Here is a 15,459-nt window from a genome sequence, read left to right on the forward strand (position 1 = left end):
TCCTGCGCCCTCCACATGCTGGAAATCGAGCTTAGTTGAAAATCGGATCTAATACCACACATGCATGGGCCCTGATCGTTAGTATGATGTTTGCGGGGAGGCCACAATAACATCCCAGCCCATGGATTACCATACCATTAAAAAAAACACATATCCAATAATTTGTGGCATCGGAGCAAAACCGCAGGTTGAAGGCACCATTCCTTGTACATCTGCGCGGTTTTTATATTGACAAACCCCATATCCACCGTCAAGTCACAGCTCAGTTCAGTAGCCAAGAATTGCTTCGTGAAAATCATAGGTCCAGCACTTTCTGAAATCGCAGTGGCCATAAAATCTAGATTCCATCGTACGGGGGGGGGGCTTCACGGTTGTTACGTGGAGGCATCCCAAATCCACCATCAAATCTCGCCTTCAACTATTGGCTATACCATCAGGAACATGGATCAAGTGCTTCGTGGGGCTGCCCTGGCACAACAATCTATGTTCAATTCGGAAAAACAGTTCCTCGTGGATCGTCATTTTGACATGAAGACATCTCAGATCCATTGCTGAATTACCAGGCTATCAGCTCTCAGCATCCAAAGGAAATGATCCTCTGCTTTGTGGCACTGCTGTGGTACAGAAACCTAAATGTGAAACATGGACACACACCCTTAAAAAAAAAAAAAGGTGAGCGAGAGATTTGGATTTCTTCCACCCATTATAAACAAGGAGAGTCGCAGACAGGTAGAGATTCCAAGTCTTTCTGTTGTTAATCTGTAAACCACCATTCAGTTTGATACTATGAGATCATCATCACCATTCACTTTGATAGTGCTTCATCATCTTCACCACTACCACAAAGCATGGCACAAAAGAAGGCATGTTTTATTTTGAGAGAATGCAAAGGCTAAATTTTCAGTGCAGGATTAAATACCCAAAAGATTATAACTAGTTTTGAATTAATTCTGCTTATGCCTTGTCATTTACACATATCTTTCTCTCTGTTGGTAAAATATAGGAACTTCCTTCTGCTTTTAATGGAAATGGAAAGAAAAGTTTGCATGTAGAAATAGTTAATTAAATTATGTCCCATGTACACTTGGAAATAAGGATCACTGAACTCTGTGGGACTTCCTTCTCAGTAAATATTGACAATGTTAGGCTGCATGTTAAGAATTGTTTATCATTTCTTTAACTGTTGTTACAAACAAATTAACAAAGAAGTTGTTTACTGGAAAAGTAACTGTGGTCTGTCTTGCTGAATCATTTTAGGCTTAGGTGGCTTAGATAATGTCTAAATATTGCACATCATATGACAGAATAATATAAATTAACAAACTCATATATGGCAGAAACACCCCAAAACAACATCAAATAGATTTTGTTTGCGCTTGCCTCCCTCTCCTTCCTCTTCCTCTTATGTCACCCTGTGACTACTTTTAAATTGTAATCTCCTTGGGGCAAGAGACCTGTCCCACAAACTGTAAAATACAATGCACATAGATGATGCTGACATTTTATGTCGGCCTCTCCCCACCAGCTCGCTTTACAAGGCTTTGGGGAAGTATGGTTTTGCTAAATTTGGGGGAGTCAAAGGATGAGGCTTGTGGACTTCACTAAGGACCCTTCTACCCCCTCCCCCATTTGAATATTTATTTTGAGCAGTTTAAAATATTTACATTGATTCTGAGATGGAATACGACAACATTACCCACAATCCATATCTATCCTGTCATTTCTTATAAAATACAGGGTTTTGATGTGTTTTTCCCCAAACCAGCTTCAATCCGAATTGAGAAAAAGAACAACCTAGCTGGTTTTTTAAGCTGGTAATGTCTATGCAACTAGAGAGACCAGGGCTGGGCCTAAACACTTGCTACCTCAGGAAAAATACAAAATGGTGCCCTGCCCTTCATTCCTCATAGAGAAGCAGATTGGACTGGACGTTGAAGGTTACTTCCACATTGGCTGCAAGACGGTATCCTCCACCACATCTAAAGGCAGCAGGCTAGCTTAGTGAGGGCAGAGCAAGGGCAGGGTGGGATGGGGGGGAGGCGCAGGGCAGGCCACATTTATTTATTTATTTATTTATTTGATTTATAACCTGCCCTTCCTCCAAGCAGGAGCCCAGGGCGGCAAACAAAAGCACTAAAAACACTTTGGAAATGGACTACATTCAATTTGATCCCGACTTATGGTGACCTTATGAATAGAGTTTTCATGGTAAGTGGTATTCAGAGGTGGTTTACCATTGCCTTCCTCTGAGGCTGAGAGGCAGTGACTGGCCCAAGGCCACCCAGTGAGCTTCATGGCTGTGTGGGGATTTGAACCCTGGTCTCCCAGGTCGTAGTCCAACACTCTAACCACTACACCACACTGGTTCTCCTGAGAGTTGTTAGGAGACCTGTGGAGTGGCTTAACAATCAATTCCCTTTTCCAAGGGAACTTTGAGAATTGTAACTCTGTGGAATAGGGGTCTGAGAATTGTTAGGAGACCCCTGTTCCACAGAGCTACAATTCTCAGAGTTCCCTTGGAAAAGGGAAATTGATTGTTAAGCCACTCCACAAACTGTTCACTTCCTCTCTCTGTCAGTTGCTCATAGTAGAATCCACACCTCTCAGCAGAGATTAACTGAGATCCCCTTCAGAATTTGATATCATTTCTTTCTATTTCCTGCAGCTTTTCGAAGTTTTGAGTCGTTAACACCACAGCTGTTGTTTTTAGTTGAAAAACATCAGGTTATGTTTTATTTTACTCTTTTTAGCTTTCCTGAGGTGGTGTTTTCTTTCTTGTTGTGCAAACACTGTGAAGATCAAACATGTATTTGCTTTGGAGAAGGATAAAAGTACTAGCTCATTTGATTACACATCCTTTGGACAAAAAGTGTTGCATGACTCTAACTATATTCTTCCTCCTTCCTCCTGGAAATATCACCCATAAACCTCATATGTAGCAGAGCTGCACAATAATGCTAGTTTCAGAAAATGTGACAGAAATAATACCAGAGTAAAGCCCTGTTGTTAATCTGATTTTTTAAGGAATGAAAAATTGGGCTTCCCTTGGGAGGAAGAGCAAGATATAAATTTAATTATAATGATGATAATCATAATAATAAGAGTATCCGGACAGATTGTTGTCCCACACCTTCTTGGGCCAATGAGTCCCATCCTCTACACACTCATAGGCATATTCTCATTTGAAATATTGAAAGGTATAGGACAGAGGTGAGGAACCTCAGGCCTAAGGGCCAAATGTGGCCCTATAGGCCTCTCTATCTGGCCCTCAGAACTCTCCTGAGACCATCTCACTGTCCCTGCTTCACACCCTGCATGTTGGTGCCTGGGTAGAATGTGTCCTGGAACTTTCATAATGCCTCTTGCTTGCCTGAATGGATGATACGGGGGTGTGCATGTAGAAAGTAGCCTACTGTACAAAGGTAGCAACATTTGTTGCTCTGACCACAATGGCTCCGAGATCTTTTTGCTGTTCCACCCACTTTGTCTCCAACATCTCTTTTGCCTGGCACATGGTCCTTGCAAGGTTGTCCAGGAAGGAATGCGGCCTTCAGGCTGAAGAAGGCTCCCCCCTCTCGGTATAAGACCCAAGGCATGAATTCTCAGTGTAATCTTCTTTTTGTTCTCAGTATTACCACTACCACTACTATTAATTGTATCCCATCTTTCTGCCATTGAGTTGAAGGCAAGTACAAGGTTCTCCCCAAATTAATCCTCATAACAACTTCTGGGGTGTTTCAGGCAGAGAAGCAGTGATTGGTGTAAGCACAATGGCTGAGTGGCCATTTGGACCTGCGTCTCCCTATGTGTAAACCACCTGCCATTTAATCATAGGAAACGCCTATCACCACAATGTGAAAATCAAGGATCCAGAGCTTTGAGATGCAAAGTCAAGCTTCTGCATCATGGATCCCCATGATTTTTACTGACCAGCCACAGACATCTGCCATCTCATCACAAAACACAACTGCATTTACAGACTGGGCCATAGGACCTTGTGCTTTATGATGCTGCAGTGGTCCAAAACCTAGCTCTGAAGCATGGGTCCCCATGGTTTTATATGGACACAGAGTTGAAGTCCACAGCTGGCATCTCTGCACACAAACTACTTCCTAGGACATTGGCATGATGCTACTTAATACAAAATGCTTTAAAACTTGTACATAGGTGTCATATCATCCCTTCAAAATTGGCACAAATAACAAAACAGAGCAACCTAAATTGTTGGCAAGGGACAGGGCACTCAGAAGGGAATGTATCTTCATATGTGGTGGTCCTGTAGAAAAGTATTAGCTTTTTGGAGGATGGTGTTTAGTAAAAATAGAGGGAATTACAAAGCAAAATATATTATTGATGTTGCCTCGAGCATTAGTAAATATTTAGGGTGAACAGAATGAAAAGCTGCTTTCAAAAGATTTACAGGTTCTATGTTGAGCAGAGCCAGTTTGATTATATCATATTCTTTGGAAAACAGCAGAGCAACTAACAAAGGTCAGATGGTATGAAAACTTTGGCAAGTGCCCCTTCACTGAAAAATTAACTCATCCACTTTGAGTGGCAAGAGGACAGGCAAAGGACATGGACTTATTTGCTGTACAGAAATATTTTATTTTCCATATAGACTTACCATAGACACCATACCATTCGACAGCCGTATATCTCCAGACCTGGAATAAAGATTAACAAGCGTCACTTTTTGGCATGTGTGAACTGATCCAAAAGTTCATGCCTCGTATTTTCTGGACTTTTCTATTGCCTCTGTACCAAAATTAGACTTACCTGTCATTGAGAAACAAGTAATTTAAAAATCTCCCTGTAGTTAATGGGAACTATAAACAACTTATATTTATATTCTGATAAGCAATTCAACTTCAAGTAAAGAAAGAAGTTGTGTTATCTATTCTGTTCTTTATGTTGTGTTATATAACAAAAATTAAAAATAGTAAAAATAAATAAGTCACACCTGTAGTGCAAAAACATGAATCTGAGGCCAGGATTCTCATGGATTTTTTCCTCTATTCTTTCCCACCTTTCTTTTCTTCTTCTGCCAAAGGCAATAATGGAAGGATGCTTTTGAAATATGTGTCAAGAGAGACCTTTGAATTATTATCTTTGGCAAATTGCATGTTCCACAGAAATGATAAGAAGTTGAGTTTGCACAGCTCAGGATTTCACAAGGACCCTGAAGAAGGGCAGCATTACAAGGGAACCAAGGGGAATTTTGGAATATAATCCACAACAATCTATTTAATAGGCCATCACTCTCAATTCCCCCAATACTTCCAGAAACGTGGATTATGCACTTCCAGACCATCTTTGGGAACTTATCCCCCATATCATACACTAGTCCAACCCGTCCCGCTGACTGCCCAACCTGGGCCCCAGTGACCGGCCCAGAAATAGACAACTTATTAGCTTCATTACGATCGGGGAAAACCCTTGGCCAAGATAGGATTCCTCCCGATCTCTACCAGGCTTTCTCATCCTGGTGGCGTCCTATTCTTGCAACATTTTTCACCAAAATAAATGAATCTGGCTGTATTCCACCTGGATGGAAAACGAGCATAGTGGTCCCCATATTCAAAAAAGGCGACCCAGCCATTCCCACAAATTACAGACCCATCAGCTTGCTGGATGTGGCAGCTAAATTATATGGAAGGTACCTTTTAAATAAACTATCAGGAACACCCTATTATAGCTGACGTTCAGGCGGGCTTTAGGGAAGGATCCAATACAATTGATCAAGTGTACATTCTGCAACATCTTATTAGGAAAGTTAAAAAAGGGCCACTTACATCATTATATCTTGCTTTTATTGATTTCGCTGCCGCATTCGATTCAATAGACCGTCCCCTACTTTGGACAAAATTAGATAAAGCTGGTATCGACAAACGCTTGCTGTGGCTCATTCAATTACTTCATTGCGACACTTTTATCAGAATCCGGCTTGGCCTAAATGGTTCCCTTTCCCATAAGATCCCCGTTTCGAAGGGAGTCAAACAGGGATGCATTCTGGCCCCTTTTTTATTTAACCTTTTCATCAATGACATCGTCTCTACAATGGCCTCCCCCGCTTTTTTCCCACCCTCAGTCAAGGAGAGGAAAATCCCGGTTCTTCTGTACGCTGATGACTTAGTCCTTCTGTCCCTAAACAGGATAGGCTTGAAGCGTATGTTACACTCCCTCCTCGAATTTAGTGACGCACATTTGTTACAAATTAACTACTCTAAGTCCAAAATAATGGTGTGTGGGAAAAATAGTAGAACTAAGCATACTTGGCACCTGAATGGTCATCACTTAGAGCAGGTAAACACCTTTAAATACCTGGGTATTCATATCAATAACAACTTGTCATGGTCCCATCACTTGGCTTACATTAAGCTGCTTGCAATTAAGACTCTAGGTCAACTGAAAAAATTCTTTTACTCCAGAGTTGGCCAATTGGTAAGACCATTTTTCAATCTATATGTAGTAAAATTCCTCCCAATGATTCTATATGGTTCCGAAATCTGGGGTCCCGTTTTACGTCCTGCCCTAGAGAAAATTCAAAATAATATATTTAAGCAAATTTTGGCCTTACCTAAATGCACACCTGCAACTCACATTAGGGCTGAACTCAACCTGATAAGGTAAATACCCCCTAACATGTTATAACCTCCAAATGTTTTGTCACGAAAATATCACCGCCATCTTGGCACGCATGCATTTGCTGTCTTGCTGTGTCCATGACCTTATAAGGTAATGTTCTTTTGTAACAGTTTATAACTGAAATTATGGGATGCCGAGACACGGCCTGCACAAAGTGTATAAATACTTTCTGTTTCTGTATTTTTGGCGCGCTGTTGGCTGAGCTTGACTCCCTAACGCCTTGCTGCAGCAATAAATCCTTTGTTGTACCTTTCTCTGGTCTGAATGTGTCATCGTCAAGTTCCCTTAACATTTGGCGACCCAGATGGGACTCTGATGAGACACTAGTAGGCTGCGGTATTCCGCCCTCCTGAAGTGGACAGACCGGTGTGGAGAGGAAGACCGAGCATTACCAAAGGGAGCGCGCCGACCGGTAATTTTCACCGATCGCCTTGCAGCACGGGCGGTCTGTCTCTCTGCCGGAACCCTCCACCGGGAAAGGAGTGAGACAACAAACGGTTCCTGTGAAAGACCGGCCGGCACCGGAATAGGGACCACCCCACCACGTCAGAAAGGCAAGTATAGTGAGTCCCTTAGACAGTTCTGGCCAGTCCTTAAGGACTGAAGGGGGGACAAGGCCAGTCCCTCACCTGGAGCCGTAGGAAACGGGTTGGTGGGTTTCCTGTTGGCATGATTGTTGTGTGAAAGGTGTGGAACGGTTGAAAGCAAAATACCCAGTGACGAAAACCCGGAGTAAAGGTACCTCTGGACCTGGCTAAGCACTAGTGTTTCCTGCTCCTAGTGCCTCTGGCTCCAGGCCAAGTATCACCGAGGGTTAGTAAGCGCTAAAGGTACTCTGCCGGTAAAGCGGAATCCACACGGCCTGTAGAAATTCCTTCTGTGTATCCTCCCCATAGAGACCCCTTACTCTATGGTGCCTGAAATCCCTCTTTTGTTTGTCTTACTATCCTACTGAGTGAAAAGGACAGGCAGGATGGGGAAAGGACAAAGCACACCCCTAAATATGGCCGTAACCCATTTTAATAAATATTTTGATCAGTCCATATGTAACCTGACAACTATGAAACAGAAGTGCCAAGAAAAATGGCCCAATATGGCCCCAAGCTTCATCTGGTGGCCAGAAGAAGGAACCTTTTATGTCCCTGCTGTCAGCCGTTTGTTTAACTATGTGATAGTGGACTGTAATCCTGGAGTGGATCTTGTTGACGCTGACTACGCTTTGGGCTGGCTAGAAATTAGTAAACACCCCCCAAAGGACGTTAAAGCCATGCAGAAGAAGTTAGGAGATCGACCTGCCCGTTTGATGCTAAATTATAGTGCCTCTGAGGCTAAGGAAAGGACTAAAAGAACTTTGAAGAAACTAACGCCTGTTTTAAAGGAATCAAGTCAGCTAGAACCAGAACCACCTCCTTATGTGGCCACAACAGTCCTTAGGCCACAACCCCCACCTCTGCCCCAAGATCAAGACCAGGAGCCAGATACAACTCAACCATCGCCTCCTGTCCCGGCCCAACGATTATATCCACAGTTGTCAGGGGCCTCTGGGAATGCCGAACCTTCGGCACCCCCAATAGAGGGAAACCAACTTACCCCTATACAAAATTGCCTTCGTCCACGGCAGGTCAGGGAACCTGCCTCAGAAAAGGTCTTCACTGCACCAGTTCGAGTTACGGCTGGCATTGTGCCCCGAACAGACGATAACGGCCAGGTACAAGGCTTGGTGGTGGAGACTCGTTCTTATGTGCCTTTTTCAACATCAGACCTATTAAATTGGAAGAATCATGGCCCATCGTATGAACAGGACACCCGTAAATTTATAGATATGCTTGAGGGCATAGTTCAGGCCCAGAATCCTACTTGGGCCGACATTCAACAGTTGATGGCGTACCTCCTTACCAGTGAACAAAGAAGGACAGTTCAGAGTAATATGGAAGAAGTAGTGCGCCAAGCAGCAGTAGCTGCGAATCAGGCAGATCCTACTATCTGGATCAGAGAAAGGGCACCGGTCACAAACCCTAATTGGGCTTTGAATGCCATTGAAGGACAAAACTCTCAGACAATGTACCAGACATTGTTCCTAGATGCAGTCAAAAAGGGAAAGAAGAAGTTGATGAATATGCAAAAAATACATGATGTGGTCCAGAAGAAGGACGAGGCCCCAGGAGAATTTTTAGAGCGTCTACAAGAAGCATATCGAAAACACAGTCCCCTAGACCCTGAAGAGGAAGGGAATAGGTCTATTATTGTGATGAGTTTTGTGGCACAGTCAGCTCCTGACATCCGAAAGAAGCTACAGAAGACTGAGGGATTTGAGGGGATGCCCTTGTCACAGTTGAAGGCAATAGCAGATCGTGTATATAACAACCGTGATGCAGAAGAGGTTAAAGACAAGGAGAGGAGGATGAAGGAAAAAGCATGTTTGTTGGCAGCGGCCCTACAGGGGCCATCGGGACCAGCGGTTCCAGATTGGAGACGCGGCAGAGGAAGAGGAAGAGGAAGAGAAGTGATGGGAAGGAGTTCGTTAGATCGGAACCAGTGTGCCTACTGTAAAGGTTATAATCACTGGAAGAATGAATGTCCAGAGAGAGAAAAGAAGTTCAAAAGACAGATAGAAGGAGAAGCGACTATGAAAGGAGCTAGAGGATTGTTACAGGGAGGACTATATCGTGGAAGACCATCGGAAATCGGAGGCAGGATTCCTTACCCCCAAGAGACAGAACCAGAAGAATCGTATCCCGCACGGCCATAGGGCTGCCTACGGGCGAGCCCCCCTGAGCCCGTAATGGAAATCATTGTGGGGGGAACTACTGTTACAGGTCTAGTAGACACAGGGGCACAACGGTCTGTTTTAAATATTCCAATTGGAACAGCTAGTCAGAATAACACCAGTATAATTGGAGCGTCAGGAAAAGCCACACTTGCAGTGAACTTAAAGAGCCAACCTGTTGCAATTGGATCTCAAGTTATTTACCATGAATTTTTGTACATACCTGAGTGCCCAATCCCCTTAATTGGTAGAGATCTTCTTTGTAAGATGCAAGCAACCTTGGAGTTTGCTCCAAATGGGCAAGTAAAGATGCAATCCCTACACTGCAGGGCTCCTATCTTGTTGTGCCCAGTACAAGAGGCTTGGAGGTGTCAAAAAGCAGTAAAAGCCCTCTTTGTAAAGGAGAAGGGGGTAGGTGAGTGGAAACTAATTAATTTAGTACCTGGAGTATGGGCAGAAAATAACCCAATTAGTCTGGCAGTACAGGCGGTACCAGTCCGGATAATCCTGAAACCTCAAGCCAGGCCAGTACAAGTTAGGCAATACCCGATCCCGATAGAAGCAAAAGAACCTATTCAGAACCATTTAGCCCGTCTTTTGAAATTAGGCATCTTGATCGAAACCGCCTCCGCCTGGAATACTCCCTTGTTACCTGTGAAAAAACCTGGGACAGAGTGTGACTATAGACCAGTACAGGACTTGCGGGCAGTCAATGAATCTGTACTCCCAATGACACCGATTGTACCAAACCCTTATACTCTATTGGGAAGAATTCCTGGTAACAGTTCAGTTTATACTGTAGTAGATCTGAAGGATGCCTTCTTCAGTATCCTCCTTGACAAAGATTCTATATCTTTGTTTGCCTTTACTTGGGAGGATGTTCGGACAGGAATCACCTCTCAGCTTTCTTGGACGCGGTTGCCTCAAGGGTTCTGTCATTCTCCCTCTATTTTTAGTCAACAATTGAATAAAGATCTGGAACATTGGCAAGAAACCAATGGACCCCTCCTTCTGTATGTGGATGATATCTTGCTCCCATGTCCCGACTTGAATAGTTGTAAGGAACATACCCTATCACTACTGAAGGAATTAGAACAATTAGGTTATAGAGCAAGCCAGAAGAAAGCTCAAATATGTCAAGAGGAAGTGGAATATTTGGGCTTTATAATAAGAAAGGATCAGAGACTTTTAAGCCCAGCGCGCACCAAGGCCATTACGACATTGCCCTTGCCCCGCATGAAAAAGGAATTACGAACAATGCTGGGAATGACGGGTTACTGCAGAATTTGGATCTTGAATTTTGCCTCAATAACTAAACCCCTGTATGCTATGTTGCAAGGAAATTTACCGGAGAATGTTCCACTTGCATGGGAACCCATCCAGTTGAAAGCTATAGAAACCCTGAAAGCAGCTCTCAAAAGCCCACCAGCTTTAGGAATACCAGACACAACCAGGCCCTTCAAACTGTTTGTAGATGACCGAAAGGGAGTGGCAGTGGGAATGCTAACCCAAATTTTAGGCTCATGGGACCGACCAATTGCATATTTGAGTAAAAAGTTAGACACAGTTAGTCAAGGATGGCCAAGTTGTCTAAGAAGTATAGCCGCCACTTCTTTACTTCTAACTGAAGCATTGAAACTTACCTTTGGACAGACCATTTATGTCACCGCCTCCCATTCAATCAAGAACCTACTAGAAAAACAGGGTCCCAGATGGATGACAAGTTCCAGGCTTGTTAAATATACTGCTCAGCTCTGTGAAAATCCTAATGTAACTATTCAAGACTGATCTACTTTGAACCCTGCTACCTTAATGCCTGTACCAGAGCAGGAACTTGTGCATGATTGTGAGGAGGTAATGACCAAGGTATATTCCAGTCGCCCAGACTTGAAAGATGAACCACTGAAAAAAGGCCGAATTTTATTCTGTGATGGGAGCAGCTACATAAAGGAAGGCTGCAAGGTAGCAGGATATGCTGTGGTGGAGCAAGGACGGATGGTGAGAAATGGGAAATTGCCTGCTGGAACTTCAGCCCATAAAGCTGAAATTATAGCCCTCACCCAGGCCTTACTAGAAGCAACTGGACAAGAAGTCACTATTTATACTGACAGCAAGAATGCTTTCTTGACTCTACAAGTGCATGGAGCCCTGTATAGAGAAAGAGGATTTCTAACCTCTGAAGGAAGACCAGTAGCTTATGCTAGTGAAATAAGGGCCCTCTTGGATGCGGTGTGGAAACCGTTAAAGGTGGCAGTGGTTCACTGCAAAGCACACACCAAAAAAGGGGGGCCTGTGCCAGAAGGAAATGCCATAGCAGATCAAGAAGCAAAGAAGGCCGCTATTTCTGGGCCTCCAGTGACTCGAAGTTTTGCCCACCTGTACTATGCAGAGATACCTGTTGGAATGAGCAAACCATATTATTCCCCTGAGGAGGAAAAAGAAGCTCAAGACTACGAGTTCAGGGACATAGATGGATGGAAAATCTTGGAGGATGACCGAGTCTGGATACCTCAAAGCTTAGCCTATGAAGTTCTGTCTAAAATCCATAACCAATGTCACCTGGGAAAAATAAATCTGGAAAGATTAGCTAGAAAAACTCTTTATATTGACCATTTATACAAATGGTGTAAATTAATAACAAAAGAATGTCTTACCTGTGCACAAGCAAATCCCCGTCGAGGACCAGGACTAACACTCGGGACTGTCCTTAAGGGTACATGACCGTTTCAAGTCATACAGATAGACTTCACCCACATGCCCCTAGCATATGGATTCAAAGTGTTGCTGGTGGCAGTTTGTACTTACACCGGATGGATAGAAGCTAGACCGGCAACAGGGGAGACAGCAGCAATAGTTGCTAAATTTTTATTAGAAGAAGTTGTGCCTAGATATGGACTGCCTTTACAAATAAATTCTGATAATGGTCCGGGATTTGCAACGCTCTAGTAGAACATGTTTCTAATGCCCTAGGCTTAACATGGAAATTACATTGTGCTTGGAGACCGCAGAGTAGTGGAATGGTGGAACGAGCAAATCAGACTTTGAAATTACATTTGACAAAATTGTGCATAGAGACTAAGGAAAAATGGGTCCGGCTACTGCCTCTAGCCCTGTTGCATCAAAGATGTACACCTCGAAGTTCTGGTTATACTCCATATGAATTGATGTATGGCAGACCACCACCTTTACCAACAGGAGTAGAAATCTTAGGAGAGCAGGGACAAGTAACTTTTCAGAGGCAACTACAAGCCTTAAATCGAGTTATAAGAGAATTGCAGCAATATACTGATCCCAGCCCATTGCAAATCACCACTAGCATGCATAATTATAATCCAGGGGATAAAGTCTGGGTAAAAACGTGGGAAGACAAATTGCTACAACCTAAATGGAAAGGTCCGTTTGCAGTAATTATGGCCACCCCTACAGCCCTGAAAGTTGAAGGACAGATCCCATGGATCCATTGGACCAGAGTAAAGCCAGCTGCCAGTCCAGAATGGGAAATTGTTGCCATGTTACCAGAGACACTACGGATGAAGATCCGGAAAAGGGCCAATGTGGGCCGAAAGGACGCGACAGGAGAAGCCTCCTTGGGACCGGCAACCAAGTGAGCGAAACTCAAGAGGGTGTTGCATCCCCTACCGACCAGGAGAGAGTAGTGGGACACCACCCGAAGATACAGATTTGCCCAGCTTCAATTAAAATGCCCTGTTGCAAATTATCTTATTTAATTATGTTGTTCCAGTTTGGAGTTATACTAATACTGTTATTGTTTCCCCCCCATTGCAAAATCGGTTAGCCCTAGATTACCTGTTATCTAAAGAAGGAGGAGTTTGTAAGTTATTAAATTTGACAGAATGTTGTTTAAAAATTGGTGAAAATGGGGGGATTGAAAGGAATGATCATTACTATTGCTGTACTGATACTGTTATGTTTGCTATTACCATGCACTATGCCTATAATAATCAATGGATTGAGAAGTATAATTTCAGGTGCAGTAGAGACTCAGGTTGCCCGACAGATGGTGTTACAAGCCAACCAATATCAACCAGTACCCCATGAAGAAGAGAATAATTTGTAAAACAGTGTTATTGTTATGTAATACTTTAATCATTATAATAAGAAGTTAAAGTATTAAAGGGGGGAATGATAAGGTAAATACCCCCTAACATGTTATAACCTCCAAATGTTTTGTCACGAAAATATCACCGCCATCTTGGCACGCATGCATTTGCTGTCTTGCTGTGTCCATGACCTTATAAGGTAATGTTCTTTTGTAACAGTTTATAACTGAAATTATGGGATGCCGAGACACGGCCTGCACAAAGTGTATAAATACTTTCTGTTTCTGTATTTTTGGCGCGCTGTTGGCTGAGCTTGACTCCCTAGCGCCTTGCTGCAGCAATAAATCCTTTGTTGTACCTTTCTCTGGTCTGAATGTGTCATCGTCAAGTTCCCTTAACAAACCTACCCACTTTAAAGGCCAGAATAGACCTGTCATACCTACGTTATTGGCAGAAATTAACCACAAATAAGTCGCGATCTTTGGTCAAACTTTGCTGGGAGGAACAGTTGCAAAATGGAGGATGGGCAACTCATTTTACCACCATAGCTACTAGTTACTATTTAACAGATAATTTTCTTAACAATCTTAATCCTAGGGCACTCCGTAATCAGATTTTTGAGTTTGAGGCCCAACAAGACAATACTGCTATTTCTTCAGCACGCTTTTCTTCCTGGTTCCCACTTTTTAAAACCAATCATGAGTGGGCTCCTTACCTCGACATTCTGACAAAGGCCGCACTTCGCAGAGCCTACACGGAGTTAAGATTCCAGGTTATGCCCTCTGCGTACCTACAGGGCAGATACCTTGGAATCCCATATGCCAACCGCCTATGTGTTTCAGGCTGTAAGGTCCCTGAGGACTTAATCCACTACATGCTATTTGTCCTTTATTCAGAGCCCCAAGAAACAAATTCTTAGTCCCAATGCTTACAGACTTAACTGAGTCCCAGTCTGTAGTTTTTTTGTTATCCTCAGACCAACCGCACATAATAATCGCTACTGCAAACTTTGCTCTGGCAGCAAAGAAACTCAGAGCCAGCTATGTTAAAAATTTATGATTATTACAAGTTTTAAAAGTTTTAATTTGAGTTAATTTTATACCGCTTGTATGTACTATATTACATATTGTTTATGCATTTTTATGTTGTGATTCTTCTGTAACAGCCTATGGCTATATACAGTTTCAATAAACTTCAAGAAGGGTCCTTTATTCATCTTTACAAATATTCTGATGGACAATGTATTTTACATTCCATTACCCAAGCAGTTTGGAATGCAGAAGCTCATCATGATAGCCCATCATAGCCATGCCCCCATAGAGACTCCAAAAATGCAGGCAGCTTGATACCCCCCATGGCAGCATAATACCCACATTATTAGATTCAGCTGACAGTTATAGAATAGTGAGCTGGGGAGACCAGCTCCCCTGATCAGCATTCAGCTTTTAATTAGAAATGCAACAAAGGGTTACAATATAAACTGCTAGCGTAAAGTAGGAACCTCATCAAAGAAAAGGAAAGACGTATTCAGCCTCTGCTTGGTTATTTCCCTCTTCCTATATGCTAATCTGTCTCAAACAACATAAAAACTTGATACCATTCATTCAACAGAGCAAAGAGGGTCTATCAATTACCTTGGCATTCTGGCAAATGACATAATCACTCCAGTTCTCAGAAAAATCCTAGAGCTGTGGTCCCCAATCTTCCCCCTCCACCCCATTACTGCTCAGCAGTGAAACATCCAGGAGCAGTGTTTACAAGGGTTAGACTTTCTTTTGAAGGAGCGAGATCACTTATGGCATTTTGCAATATTGATTTATTTACACGTATGTAAGTAGAGCCCATGGGGTAGCGGGCCAGATCCTTATCTCCTCCAGCCCATGTGGATCAAATTTGAAATGCAGAATGATCAAGGTAACTCAGGGCTGGCTTGACCATTAGGCAGAGTGAGGTTGGGATCAGGGAGCATTGGCGAAGTGTTGG

The 15,459-nt window shown here is 43.1% G+C and overlaps 1 protein-coding gene and 1 long non-coding RNA gene across 2 annotated transcripts; both read left to right on the forward strand.

Annotated features, from left to right (window-relative positions):
• The first annotated feature begins 49 nt into the window (after positions 1-49).
• LOC133366082 (uncharacterized) lies at positions 50-7,199 on the forward strand. Its single transcript, XR_009758350.1, has 3 exons — positions 50-672; positions 2,109-2,208; positions 6,929-7,199. It is a non-coding gene; the product is annotated as an uncharacterized LOC133366082 (long non-coding RNA).
• Positions 7,200-8,470: 1,271 nt separating this feature from the next.
• LOC133366080 (uncharacterized) lies at positions 8,471-9,397 on the forward strand. Its single transcript, XM_061588780.1, has one exon. The coding sequence runs from the start codon at positions 8,471-8,473 to the stop codon at positions 9,395-9,397; it is 927 nt and encodes a 308-aa protein (XP_061444764.1).
• The last annotated feature ends 6,062 nt before the right edge of the window (positions 9,398-15,459 follow it).

Source organism: Rhineura floridana, chromosome 11 (genome assembly GCF_030035675.1).
Source record: "Rhineura floridana isolate rRhiFlo1 chromosome 11, rRhiFlo1.hap2, whole genome shotgun sequence".
Classification (NCBI taxonomy): Eukaryota; Metazoa; Chordata; class Lepidosauria; order Squamata; family Rhineuridae; genus Rhineura; species Rhineura floridana.